This window comes from Doryrhamphus excisus, linkage group LG1, assembly GCF_037039965.1.
Source record: "Doryrhamphus excisus strain RoL-2023G ecotype Guam linkage group LG1, RoL_Dexc_Guam_v1.1, whole genome shotgun sequence".
In the NCBI taxonomy this organism is placed as follows: domain Eukaryota; kingdom Metazoa; phylum Chordata; class Actinopteri; order Syngnathiformes; family Syngnathidae; genus Doryrhamphus; species Doryrhamphus excisus.
The window spans coordinates 29,107,897-29,120,620 of NC_136357.1; the positions used below are offsets into that span (position 1 = coordinate 29,107,897).

General features: G+C 42.0%; 2 protein-coding genes across 4 annotated transcripts; one reads left to right on the forward strand and one right to left on the reverse strand.

Annotated features, from left to right (window-relative positions):
- Nucleotides 1-343: 343 nt before the first annotated feature.
- LOC131132583 (lactase-like protein) lies at nt 344-7,790 on the reverse strand. Of its 3 annotated transcripts, XM_058078350.2 has the most exons (16): nt 7,619-7,790; nt 7,206-7,330; nt 6,994-7,125; nt 5,490-5,650; nt 4,757-4,844; nt 4,505-4,614; nt 4,274-4,402; nt 4,090-4,185; nt 3,583-3,637; nt 3,340-3,501; nt 2,730-3,004; nt 1,852-1,978; nt 1,575-1,774; nt 1,437-1,500; nt 1,292-1,365; nt 344-706 (listed from the first exon to the last, which is right to left on the reverse strand). In XM_058078350.2, exons 3-15 carry the CDS (start codon nt 7,109-7,111, stop codon nt 1,292-1,294), a joined length of 1,659 nt encoding a protein of 552 aa, XP_057934333.2. In that variant the 5' UTR covers nt 7,112-7,125; nt 7,206-7,330; nt 7,619-7,790; the 3' UTR covers nt 344-706. The 3 variants fall into 3 exon arrangements, with proteins under 3 accessions (XP_057934333.2, XP_057934330.2, XP_057934332.2); XM_058078347.2 differs by lacking the exon at nt 1,292-1,365 and having other exon boundaries at nt 345-706; XM_058078349.2 differs by lacking the exons at nt 1,292-1,365; nt 7,619-7,790 and having other exon boundaries at nt 345-706; nt 7,206-7,561.
- A 1,517-nt stretch (nt 7,791-9,307) lies between these two features.
- On the forward strand, nt 9,308-12,720 carry crybgx (crystallin beta gamma X). Its single transcript, XM_058078352.2, has 6 exons — nt 9,308-9,417; nt 9,611-9,659; nt 10,726-10,847; nt 11,110-11,245; nt 11,444-11,583; nt 12,516-12,720. Exons 1-6 carry the CDS (start codon nt 9,374-9,376, stop codon nt 12,646-12,648), a joined length of 624 nt encoding a protein of 207 aa, XP_057934335.1. The 5' UTR covers nt 9,308-9,373; the 3' UTR covers nt 12,649-12,720.
- The last annotated feature ends 4 nt before the right edge of the window (nt 12,721-12,724 follow it).

Below are 12,724 nucleotides of genomic sequence, written 5' to 3' on the forward strand. Positions count from 1 at the left end.
ACGTGGGAGGAAACCGGAGTGCCCGGAGAAAACCCACGCACACACGGGGAGAACATGCAAACTCCACACAGAGATGTCATAGGGGGGAATCAAACCCAGGTCTCCTAGCTGTGTGGCCAGCACGCTAACCACTTGCATGCTTTTTCCAGAAAAAAATGTGGTAGCATTGTCTGCAAATGGTACTAGCTTTAGGTCTTTTGTGATAAACTGATGAACAATTTTGGTCCCAGTATTGACCCCAGTGGTACACCGCACAATATATAGTATTTAAACTTCTCCTAATTTGACAGTGATATTTTAGTAAATAAGCTAAAGTGGTTTGGTTGGCTTAACAACACAGAGAACACGACACTCCACAGTGTTAATGTTTTATAGTTTCCAAATAGTCAACAATGGAGTATCTCTTTACTTGTCAACACTTTGAAATGTTAGCATCTCCACAATCACACAAGACCCACGTGATGACTTCAGCCCATTCTTGCGTACCATGCAAGGTAGGTGACACCTTGTGTTGACAGGATTCTTGTCAGATTTATTTTCTACGGGGAGATTGGTTGAGTGAAAAAAGAGAACAGCTCAGCGTCTAAGTCTCAGAAGCGTCTCCGCAGCAGGAACATGAGGAACACTGCACCGAGGAGGATGCACAGGGTGCACACGGTGGGAACTACAATCTCTGTGACCATCTCCATGTGGCCTATCAGCGGATCTGAAACACACGGGAGAGACACTGAAACATCAGTCATCCTTCAGGATTCTTACTCTCCACGCAGAATACAGTTTTTAACATTAGAGTCCTCTAGTCACGGAATAACACCCCCATAGTCACCCCTTTACACTTCTATTACCCAATATAGTAGGTTTATATAGACATAAAATTAACAATTTAAGACATAAATCAGACTCATGCACGTGTGTGTTACTGTAAATGTGGTCAGGTGCTGACAGGAAGTCGGCGATTCAGAGCAGAGTTTTAGTTTGGTGTAGGTTACGGCCAGAACAGTCACCCGTCTTAGGGATTATCGTGCATGTTGTGAGATCATTCAAACCTGCAATAAAAGCCTTTTGTTCTGGCCATCAACTCTGGTGCTTGTGTATCTCACCGAACATTAGTTAGATTACTGACACCGAACGACCAGTGTATAGTAGTATTACATATCACCGTCTTTGAATGCATCTTTGTATGACTTCATTGAGCCATGTTTATGCTTGAAAATACTTTGACCAATAAAAAAAAAATCTTAAATATGCATATTTTTGGACTAATAATAGGGTGCATTTATGGTTTATGTACCTAAACTTCATCATGAACTGGCCAAGTCTTTTGCATTCCTGAATGTTCCTGACCCCCCTGGGATTTTCTTCTAGCTGGAGGGGCAAAACAAAGAAAAGCCCCATTAGATAATGGAATATCTACCCGGTCCCATGATCATGCTCACCTGCTGCTAGGAGCTGGTTACTGGAGGAACATGTCTCTCTGGCTGTCCTCGTCCAACTTTCCACCTGTAAGAACCTTTCACAATAAAAAGCGCATCTTCTCCTGGTGGTGTTATGGGTGAGTGCAAGCAAAGTTTTACCTCTCTCTGATTAGGAAAGCCGTTGGAGCTTATGATGTGTTTATAGTACTGAACCGACGCCTTTGGGTAGCGCGGTTTATTTTTGCTCCTGAAGTCCACATAGTAGAGTCCAAATCTCTCCGAGTAGCCTTCATCCCACTCAAAGTTATCCAGGAGAGACCAGGCGGTGTAGCCCTTCACGTTGACACCATCCTGTATAGCTGTAATACGGTGTAATAAGTCGGGAAAATCAAGATAAATACTAGCTGGGAGTACTGCAACAATTTATTGCTTTCACCTTTAAGCAGCTCATTGGTGTAGTCTTTGAAGTACTGCATCCTCCAGTCGTCACAGAGGTCAGTGCACAGTATCTTCTCTGATACGCCGTTTTCCGTCACGTAGATCATTGGGTTTGCATACTGAGTCTATGGTGGACATTTACAAACACGTTCATGGTGAATATATGATCTTTGTATCAGTACCTTGTACTGTGCATCATGTCTGCTACTTCACTGGAGCAGACATGATGCACTCAAAGAACAATATGAAGTCATCAAATAATAACCATAAAGCATAAATATATGTTTTTGTACTTACTCATTGTATGAAGTCAAAAGGCACCAAAAAAAAACAAAAATATACGATACCGTGGCTGTACAGGCAAATACGGCTATTGTTTACAATATTGTTTACAAGAACTTCCTGTATATCCCGGAGTGTCTGGTGGTGGTAGTAGTAGTAGCACTTAGCAGCACTGGTGTGATCCCAAGGTTACTTATCAACAAGCGGTCATCACAGGCTTGGGGCTGGAGCGCACCTGCTCTCACCTGGTGTGTGTGCACCACTGTGGAAGCCTGCAGTCACAGCCTCTGCCTGATATTGCCACAAAAATGTGTTAACGCTCCCCACTCCCGGTTAAATAGATAAGCCAGGGATGTCCAAAATATGTCCCGAATTTTTTATGGGCCTGTGAACAGCACATTGTAGAATAATGTACTTAAAACAAAATATAAAATAAACCTGGAAAAACAAATAAGAAGGACAAACTAAAAAATGTACAATTGATAATCAAGGGATTGCATGCAGAATTTTGGTGCTAGCTGTTGACAGTTAGTTAGGTGAATACTTACGACAAAAGCCTCGCTACTTTATTATAAATCTGAATATTCTGCGTACCTTGACAAAGTTCAGCAGGCGTCTGAAGCCCCAGGGCACAGAATAAAGCCATTCGGAGCCAGGGTCGGGCCACCGTGGGTCGACCAGCTCAGCAAGGTCCCGATCTGCAAAGTAGCTGTCCCCGATGCTGGACGGGTAATTTTTCTGAGTGACATATCGGGTCGTGAAGTGTCCGAGGCCGAGGAAGTCACAGGTACCCTTGATGTAAGTCTTCTCCTGCACGGAGAAGACAGGCAGCCGGGAAGCTCCGAGGCCCTGCTGGCCACTCTTCTTGCCTAATGGGAGTGAAAGGACACATCGGTATACGAACCAGTCAGCTGTTGCACAGTGGGTACGGGGTTAAATATTTGATCCCTGTTGATCCCCTGTCTACCCCCTGAAAAAGGTATGTTTTGGGCTAGTATTGTCATGTTAGAAGCCAAGAGGGTTCTCATGGATTTGACAGTAACTAGTGTAAAATGATGGACCTTTCATGTCTTTATAACGTACAAAAACAACAGGGGATGAAATCATTATTAGATGAGTTGTGCCTTTATATATAAATTCTAAATACTTTGTTTTGTTTTCACTTTTATTGCAAATGGAAAGGAAAAAGTGACCAAGAACGTACCAATGTAATCCTTCATAACCTGAGGGTAGTCTCCATTGAAGATGGGTGTGGCAAACCATCCCAAATAAAACTGGATGTATCGATCGGCTGCTTCAATGTCTCTCTGGTTGCTGATGTCCACTGGTTCACCCCAGTCAGCCGTCAGGGAGATCCCAACCAGACCTGGACACAAAGTACTTTTTGTCTCATCGTAAAACATGACAAATACGGAGTATGTATTAAGTATATCACATGTGAGAATACCGTTCTGCTTCTTCCTCCATTGTATGTCGTATGTGTGCCAAACCTTGGCATGAGCCTGTGACAAAACAAAGACAATGAATGAATGACACCACCTCAGTATGGAACAATAAATATTAGGGGTATAATGGTGTATGTATTATTTTTAGTACAGGCGTACGGATTTCCTGATGCCTTGCATCTCTTGAAGAGAGAAGGGCATGCTTCTGGAGCTGAATCTAATTTAAAAATTACAGCTTTTATTGCAAATGTTGATCCAAAATCGGACGATTATGATTATTTACTGGATTATTTGGGGCTGCACAGTGGTTAGTGGTTAGCGTGCAGACCTCACAGTGAGGAGACCGGGGTTCAATTCCACCCTCGGCCACCTCTGTGTGGAGTTTGCATGTTCTCGAGTCCAGGGTCTTCGCCCGAAGATAATCAGTAGAAAATGAATGAATGGATTATTGTGGTCTCTGAAGGCCCACCGCAGACACACAACCAGACTACTCTTTTCCCGATAGCTACCTTTATGATGTTATGCGCAGCCATATAAGCTCCGGTTCCTTTCAGCCTCAAACCCGGTGCGTGTTTACCAGTTTCATATCCCTCCACAGCAATGGACTGAAAAGACAAAAAGAACAGAGCAGAACACAATTAGAACGCCTCGTCACATGATTCTCCTCAGTGCCTCATCTTCAACTTTACCCACCCAGGGATTGCTGAAAGTTATCCAATACTTCACTCGGTTCCCAAACCTTTCAAAGCACAAGTTGGCAAAGTCATTGAAGTGGTTGACCATGCTGACATTCTGCCAGCCGCCATATTTCTCCTGTAAGACCTGCAAGTTCCATGAGAGAATGAATCAATATTAGTTTGATTTCTAACCAATAGGTAGACATTCTAACATAAATGTGTATGTGTAAATGAATGTGACTTTCACCTGTGGTAAATCCCAGTGATACAAAGTAACAACGGGGGTGATCTTCTTGTCCAGCAGCATGTTGATAAGATCACTGTAATATTTTATTCCTTTTTCATTGATGTATTCACCTAAAAGAGGAACGTTTAATGTTGAAATGACAGCTTAAATGTAATTTCCTGCAATTTTTCAATTGGTCTTAAAATTTGGATCAGGAGTTATGAACCACAAAGCAGAGACATCTCCAAGGAGCAAAATGATCCTGAATTTTACCTTTCAGTCCACTTGGCAAAATTCGTGGCCAGGATAGAGAGAAACGATAATGATTCAACTTCATCTCCTTCATCAAGTTAATATCATCCTGAAAAAAATACAATGTTATTGTCAGATTATTGTACAACAGCAGGTAGGCACAACGTCATCACGTCTCATTCACACTGTCTGTAATAATTGCTAAATATGTGATAATACTGCTAAAATATACAGCATACATGAAACCGCTGTTACAAAAAAGTCCACAATTTTACATTCTTACATTCTTTATGCTTCATGATAATGGTTTTTCATCATGCTGAACTGAGATTTCGCACTTTGTTCATTTGGTCCTTGAATGCACCATAGTTGTAGCGAGACACAAAACTGAAACTTACATAGAACTTTTACACTGGTCTACAGGTTCATCGATTCAAGTACATTGTCATTCATTACTGGTGAGTACCGAAATGTTGTGTCACTATTATACCTAATGTCGATTGTCAGAGAAAATAACGGTTAAGCGAGCAGGAGGTTTAGAAGAGGGAGGTGCAAGCCGTATTATGTGTGGCCCTGGAATGTAACCCCCATGAAGAGCAAAGATCTACTGTAGACCAACCAAGTAACAATGAGCTAATTTTGGCCCACAGTGCCAAATGTTGAAAGTCATAATTCTACGTATATAATCAATTAAACATAGGTGACAGTGACAGTTTGTAGCGTTAATACAAGACCCCCATTTGGTCTCTCTCACCTTGAATTTGTAGAAGCCATCACAAGAGGAGTCGCCGGTTTCATTTTGGAATATATTCCCCTTTTTATGGGTAAATGCGTCCCAAATGCTCATGCCTTTACCGTCCACATTCCACGCTCCTTCGGTCTGATAAGCAGAACTGCCAGCCCCCCAGGAAAAACCTGCAGACAAAGAGGTTACTTATACTTACTGGCTATATTTACTGGATCAAATATTGGAAAAACACCTCTAACGCGATCGAAAAGCCCAAACAAAAATGCTCAATTATTGTGACCAAATTCTAAACTCTAATCTAAATTCCTAAAAAAATACTTATTTTTGCTCAACAACCTATTTGTCTTTGATAGCCACATTCGGTAAGTTTCTATACTTTGTAGGCTACTAAAATCATAAATATTTTTGTCGTTTTTGAGGGGGTTTTTTTGGGAGAGCTTTTCATGTCGCTTACATTTCAATTATAGTGTACTAAATTGTTTTTTTGTTTTTATTTGTTATAGATTTTGTCAGCTGTAAGAATTTAAGTGATTTTTTTTTATCAAAAAAACATATAAGTTACAATATATATGCTCTTAAACGGGAACTGCACTTTTGGGGGAATTTCAGACATCATTCACAATCTTTATGTGAAACATGAACACATATTTCCTTCCCTTTTTGTGCATTATAACACCAGAAAACGAGTTAATATGAGCTAGCTAACAATACACTTCATTGGGATACACCTAGTTCCGCTCCAAAACCCTCCATTTAACCATGTTTTACCATTTGATATTGCAGTGATCATGCAAGAGCAAGTACATTGATTATGTAATACTTACAGTATCGATTTTACATTGAGCATTTAGCTTACGCTACTTCCGTCAATAACAGCAGCATGGATACAGCGGCAACACTTACCATGTCCGCTCTCCTTGGGATGGCTGTGTGCTGCAGTCCTTAGGTTAAAAACCACTGACAGCAAATGAGCATCTTGTCGAGTCTTTGTAGCGAAATGGAGAGCTAGGTATCCACACTTGACACGAAACAGTAGCGAGGAGTCGTGTTAGTCCGCCGAATAAATATAGTTTTTCGTGTTAGCTGCCACAATATCGCTGTAGAAGTCTGTTATGTAAATAGAACATTGTTGGCGTTTTTGAGGGTTTTTTTGTGAGGGCCATTGTTAGCTAGTTCATATTAACTTGTTTTCTCGTACTAGAATGTACAGAAAAGGGAAATAAATATGTATCCATGTTTCACATAAGGATTGTGAATGAAATTCAAAATGAGCGCAGTTCCCCTTTAAATTAAACTCTTATGAGCTATTTTTGTTATCATCATTATCTCCATCCAAACAAATGTACCTATAGTTGTTAAAACAGATCAATAAAGTGAAGAAACAAGGATGGTCTAATACTTTTTTCCATGACTAGATTTTCCCATCCTGGTCTTAGCAATAAATCAAGCACACAAAACCCTTTGTGGAGTTTAGTCTGGACTGGCCCTCAGATACTCGTTGCAATCGTACCTGTTGGGAAGGTGCCATAGTAGAAAGGCGTTTTGTCATTCTTGGTCCAGTCAAAGTCCTCGATGGCTGACACACTCAGCACGAGTGCTAACACTTGCAAACACCCCACCTTCATCATGTTTGGCCAGGAGCCTAGACCACAAGCGCATTCAAATACTAATTTTGGTGCAAAATTAACACTTTTCTTTGACGAGTGCATTAGTTCAACTCACCTGAGTCAGACGTCCACGGGTGGTGAATCACAGCATCCTAACTGGAACCCTGAACTCGGCGAAACGGCGTTTAATATCCACTGCAAAGACTACTCCTGTCTTGAGTCTCCATTCATTTTCGCCAGCTGTAAGACACGCTCACACAAAACCCGATGAGAGATAGAAAGTATGACAGCTTGTCCAGCACTGTCAGGATAAGAGACATGTTTGGTTTGAAGGCTCTTGAAAAAAACGCCAAACGATATTTAGAAAGTAGGTCAAGCTGTACATTCAACTTTGCCGCCTCTCTACTCTCACTAAACCCGACTCTTTGCTCGACGAGGGTCCCAAGTCGGTGCGTGTGCAGACATACACATGGGCATTCATATACATTTGCATATATATATGCATTTGCATCCATATACATGTCTGACCTGCTGTTTGTCCTTCATTGGGCTCTGCTGGAGAATGCTCCAAAACACAAGAAAGGTCCACAATCTTCTGGACAGGTTGGATGTGCACCACTGTCAGCGGTGACAAAACACACTGAAGCATCCAGAGGATTTCCTGCTTTCATCAGCTCACACACACACAACAGGTCCCATCGCTCTCTCTCTCTCCCTCACACACACACACACACACACACACACACACACACACACACACACACACACACACACAATAAATCCCACTCCTTTTGAAATCAGTGAAGTGTAAAAATCTGCTGTGGCTAACAGATCTTTTGGAACACGTTGAGATTTTGGCGCTGTAAGCACAGTTGATGGACTGTACGGTCTCCATTAGTCATGTGATATATTTTCATTGATGACATCATGGTAAACAGATCCGGAATGATAGCACAATGTAAGGATAGTCAACATGGACAAACATCCCATCCTATTTTCTAAGCCGCTTATTAGATTAGATTCAACTTTATTGTTATTGCTCATGTCACTTGTAGTAAAAAAGGTTAGCTAAGAAGAAGTGGGACATGGAGAGCACTGAAGAGAGTAGACAGGAGCACAGAATCGTAAGGAAGTCCCACACACGGCAGTATATATATATATATATATATATATGGTTAGCGCACAGGCCTCGCAGCTAAGAGACCCCAGTTCAATTCCACCCTCGGCCATCTCTATGTGGAGTTTGCATGTTCTCCTCGTACTCCGGTTTCCTCCCACATTCCAAAAACATGCTAGGTTAATTAGCCACTCCAAATTGTCCATAGGTATGAATGTGAGTGTGAATGGTTGTTTGTCTATATGTGCCCTGTGATTGGCTGGCCACCAGTCCAGGGTGTACCCCGCCTCTCGCCCCAAGACAGCTGGGATAGGCTGTTAAATGTAAATGTTTTTTTAATGACTTAGTCATGAAAATTACGTTCTGAGTGTCCCTGAATGCATCTCGAGTTCTTGCAATGAGAATGAGGAAGTGTCGTCCAAGTGTCTGATTGTTCACCCACTAACAGGGAACTTGAACTGGGATTAGGGTTAGTTTTACCCAACGGATGATAATGGTAATCCTGCTCACTATACACTATACCAGGATGAAGGTACTAGACGACATATACATAAGTATATGGTGTTGGAACTGTACTGCTGTCGCTCAATACTGGCCCAGTATTTACCTGCAATGGGATCAATACCAAAACTGTCAGTATTGGCCACCAGTAGCATTCACTATTCTCCTCCCCAAGCACAGCAAGTTGAATCAATGTGGTGTGGAATAGTAACAAAAGTACTGGTGTTCCCACTGGGCGCCTGTACGGAGCGTGAAGCCCCTCTGAGGGTCGTGACCTGTTCAGGGAACACATTGTGTTGGAGCTCAGGCCGCACAAAGCGTGAATACAGTACAGTCATTATTACGACGTGTATTGTCGCGCAAAATGCTGAATTGTTCCATGCTAAAAGAGCCGACGCTGCACTTTCCTGCGCACACATGAACATGTCGGAATGTGAGATGTTTCTGTCACCTTGTTGCGTTTGTGTATTTTCAAGCACACGGCCAATTGTATTACCTGGCTTGTTTGTGTGTCCGCACGGGAGACAACGTGAAGCGGAGTCGCGTGTTTAGCATATGAATAGCGGGAGAAACCAATGGAGAACCGCTGTGAGCTTTCTGGACGCTGTCAGCTTGACCCGGCGGTCTGTATTTAAGGAGCTTTGGTGTGGCCTCGCCGAGCTGACATGAACATCTTCACTAAGGTCCCAGGATTAGTCCAACCAACCAGGTACGTTGGCGGCTGCGAGTGGTGGCACCCGTGCACTGCAACATGGGCCGTCCCGAATCATCTCAAGATAGCTGAGGAGAAAAATGGAGCTATGTGATTATTTGGAATTGGGAGGGGATTCATTTTGGAAATAATCTTGCAGTTGTATAAATAGTGGTTGCAATATGTGATTAAAATATGTCTATATCCACAGCAAGCTGGGGTCTGTGCTCCAACGTGCCTTCTACGGGTCCAGCGGGAGGGTGAGTCAAACTGCTGGTATCTGTAGTACTGCCCCCCCCAAAAAAAAACTATATCGCCACTTTGTGTTCACAATTTTACAGCTTAACTCCAGCACGTTTTTTTTTTCAAAAATATATGAATAAATCATGCCTAAATGAATGAATGAATTTTCAAGCATATAAATGACCAAATTACTTCAAATATAAACTTAAGGCATATCAAGATGCATTCAAAGATGTTGTGATATGTAGTATTCTACACTGGTCACTAGGTGTCAGTAATGTTACTGTCATTTTTGGTGAAACGCAGGCTTTAACTTCAGCTCTGTATGATCTCTGTATAAACATGTATAAACTCTGTATAAACATCACTTCCTGTCCACCCCCCACAAAGGTCACCTAGCACTGGAACTCAACACACACTAGCATGACGCTTATTTAAGTCCCAAATGGTTTATTCTATGTTATTATGTGTACAAATTGGGTAATACGAGCGTGAAGATGACTATAGGGGTGTTACGTCATGTCGAGAGGGCTCTAATATTGTTAAAACCCATATTTAGAAGATTGTAAACCGCTTTTCTATGTATGCTTTGACTATGAAAATACACAATTTATAAATAAATACCACTTTGGGGCTGCACAGCGGTCGAGTGGTTATGACGCAGACCTCACAGCTGCGTTCAATTCCACTATCGGCCATCTCTGTGTGGAGTTTGCATGTTCTCCCCGTGCATGCGAGGGTTTACTCCGGTTTCCTCCCACATTCCAAAAACATGCTAGGTTAATTAGCCACTCCAAATTGGTATGTATGTGAGTGTGAATGGTTGTTTGTCTATATGTGCCCAGTCCAGGGTGTACCCCGCCTCTCGCCCGAAGACAGCTGGGATAGGCTCCAGCACCCCCCGCAAAGAAGATAAATGAATACCACATTCTGGTCTTGAACTAATTAACAGCGAAAAACGAGGGATTACTGTATTGCAAAATACTATAAGTTTCTTGTTGCTTTTCTCCAAAAGCTAAAGAAAAGCCGCAACATGAGTCAAGAGTCGCATAAATGTCATTTCAAAAAGTATTTTTGTTTTAGGTGACCCTTTATGAGCAGCGGAACTTTGCGGGCAGGCGTCTGGACCTAAGCTCTGACTGTGCCAGGCTCAGTGACAAGAACTTTCCCGAGAGATGCAATTCTGTCCAGGTGGAGAGCGGAGCGTAAGTGCGCAGTGCCATCTAGAGATAACAAAAGGTCACTGGAACATGCTAATATCATGTACAGTAGTCCATTATCACAGGAGTTACTGTCCACACATTGGCACCAACTGGCACCAACTGGCACCAGCCCAGTGGACTCCCAGCATTAGAAAATGTAAAAGTGCCCCCTCCCGCATACTTTGATTTTTCAGTACGCAGCCCCTTGGTGGAAAAAGTTTGAACACCCCTGACTCAAATTGACTCACCTCGCTGTCCCATTTAGATGGATCGGTTACGAGCACGACAACTTTCGAGGTCGCCAGTACCTGTGGGACATGTCTGACCGTGGAGAGTACAACTGCTATGACAAGTGGTGTGCACAAGTGGACCACATCTCCTCCGTGCGAGCTGTCAAACAGGTGAGAGAGCAAACAGAAAAGATCACATGATCACCATAAGTGCGGGGCATCAAAACAATGGACAGGACACAAAGAAAAACTGGAAATTAGTTCACTTTAGTCACACTGGATTAACATTAGTATATTCAAAGAATTCAAATGTATGCGTCAATTCTTCTATACCTGGCCTTCAACGGAAACGTTTTGTGTGTTTCTCAGGACAACAACCCCGCTAGAGCTCAGCTGTTTGAGCGAGCCGGCTTCTCCGGTAAGAAGATGGAGATCCAGGATGACATTCCCAACCTGATGAGCCGCTACAGCCTCAACAGATTAGCTTCCATCCGTGTGCTGGGGGGAGCGTAAGCATATTTCATCCATGTTATTGACAAAAACAAGCATTTATTCTTTAAGATTTAAGACTTAATTCATAAGCTACTTCTACTTAAAGTGAAATGCTTAGGGATATACCACAGACCACTTGGAACACAAACATTTCTGATGGTTTCTCACCCCTCCCCAAATACTTCAAATTAATATCAAAATTGTTACATTGTTTGTAGTAAATGTATTCACTATTTGAGAAGTCACCTTGACCGTTTTTTGTGCTTAAAAACACAAATGTATGGTACTTCCCATCAAATGGATAAGGTACATTCCTCATTGTAAGGGTGGCTTATTAGTATTTTACGCCAAAGCAATGTTTTTTTTTAGTAATTCAGTCAAAAAATATTGTACGGTTACATTGCCATATTTTACATCAAATTCAATTTAAAATTATTTTTGTTTTAACCCATTTAAAAACGAATGCTAATCGAGCAAATGAGCTAGCTTACCTTACAGGCTGCCATTTTGGCGGAAGTCATATCCTCGGCACCCGCATTTCAAAACAAGAGAAACCATCCGGAAAATATGGGAAATTAAAGTGTCTCCCGCCACGCTCCACGCATAAATATATATAAAAAAATAAGTTGGTAAAAATCTGATGCTTTTGTACAATAGCGGTATTTAAATTATAAGTTTTATTTTGAAGATGGGACTTTACAGGATACTACAGGGGGTATTGAGCCGATGTTGCCCGACTGTTGCCGAGCGGACCCGAAAGTGTGGCGCTCGGTTTAAAATACTAGGAACTATTAAAACGAAAGGACATAAAAAAAAAAAAAAAAAAAAAAAGGACGTTAGAAAGAACCCGCATATATTGTGTTTTCATTCTGTATGAAGGACCATGAAAGCAGCGTAGGCTGGTCTTTTTAGCAGGTTAGCATGTCTAACGTTTGCAATGTATCCACAGGTGGGTCGTGTATCAGGAGCCCAACTACAGAGGACCTCATTACGTCCTGGAGAAACGAGACTACAACAACTTCTCAGACTGGGGCAGCCAGAACAACACCGTGGGCTCCATGAGAAGAGTCCGCTTCAATTAACTGTACATACTGTATTTTTACAAAAGCGTCTACCTTAAAAAAACACTTTCATAAAACATTTCCTCCTTTTTTTGCC

Coding starts and splice junctions, on each gene's coding strand:
- LOC131132583 (XM_058078347.2), bottom strand. CDS start 7,111: ATGATGAAGGTGGGGTGTTTGCAAGTGTTAGCACTCGTGCTGAGTGTG. Junction 3,005..3,339: donor GGTTATGAAGGATTACATTG/GTACGTTCTTGG, acceptor CACTCCCATTAG/GCAAGAAGAGTGGCCAGCAG. Junction 707..1,436: donor TAACCAGCTCCTAGCAGCAG/GTGAGCATGATC, acceptor CGTGTGTTTCAG/ATCCGCTGATAGGCCACATG.
- crybgx (XM_058078352.2), top strand. CDS start 9,374: ATGAACATCTTCACTAAGGTCCCAGGATTAGTCCAACCAACCAG. Junction 9,660..10,725: donor TCTACGGGTCCAGCGGGAGG/GTGAGTCAAACT, acceptor TTTTTGTTTTAG/GTGACCCTTTATGAGCAGCG. Junction 11,246..11,443: donor CCGTGCGAGCTGTCAAACAG/GTGAGAGAGCAA, acceptor TGTGTTTCTCAG/GACAACAACCCCGCTAGAGC.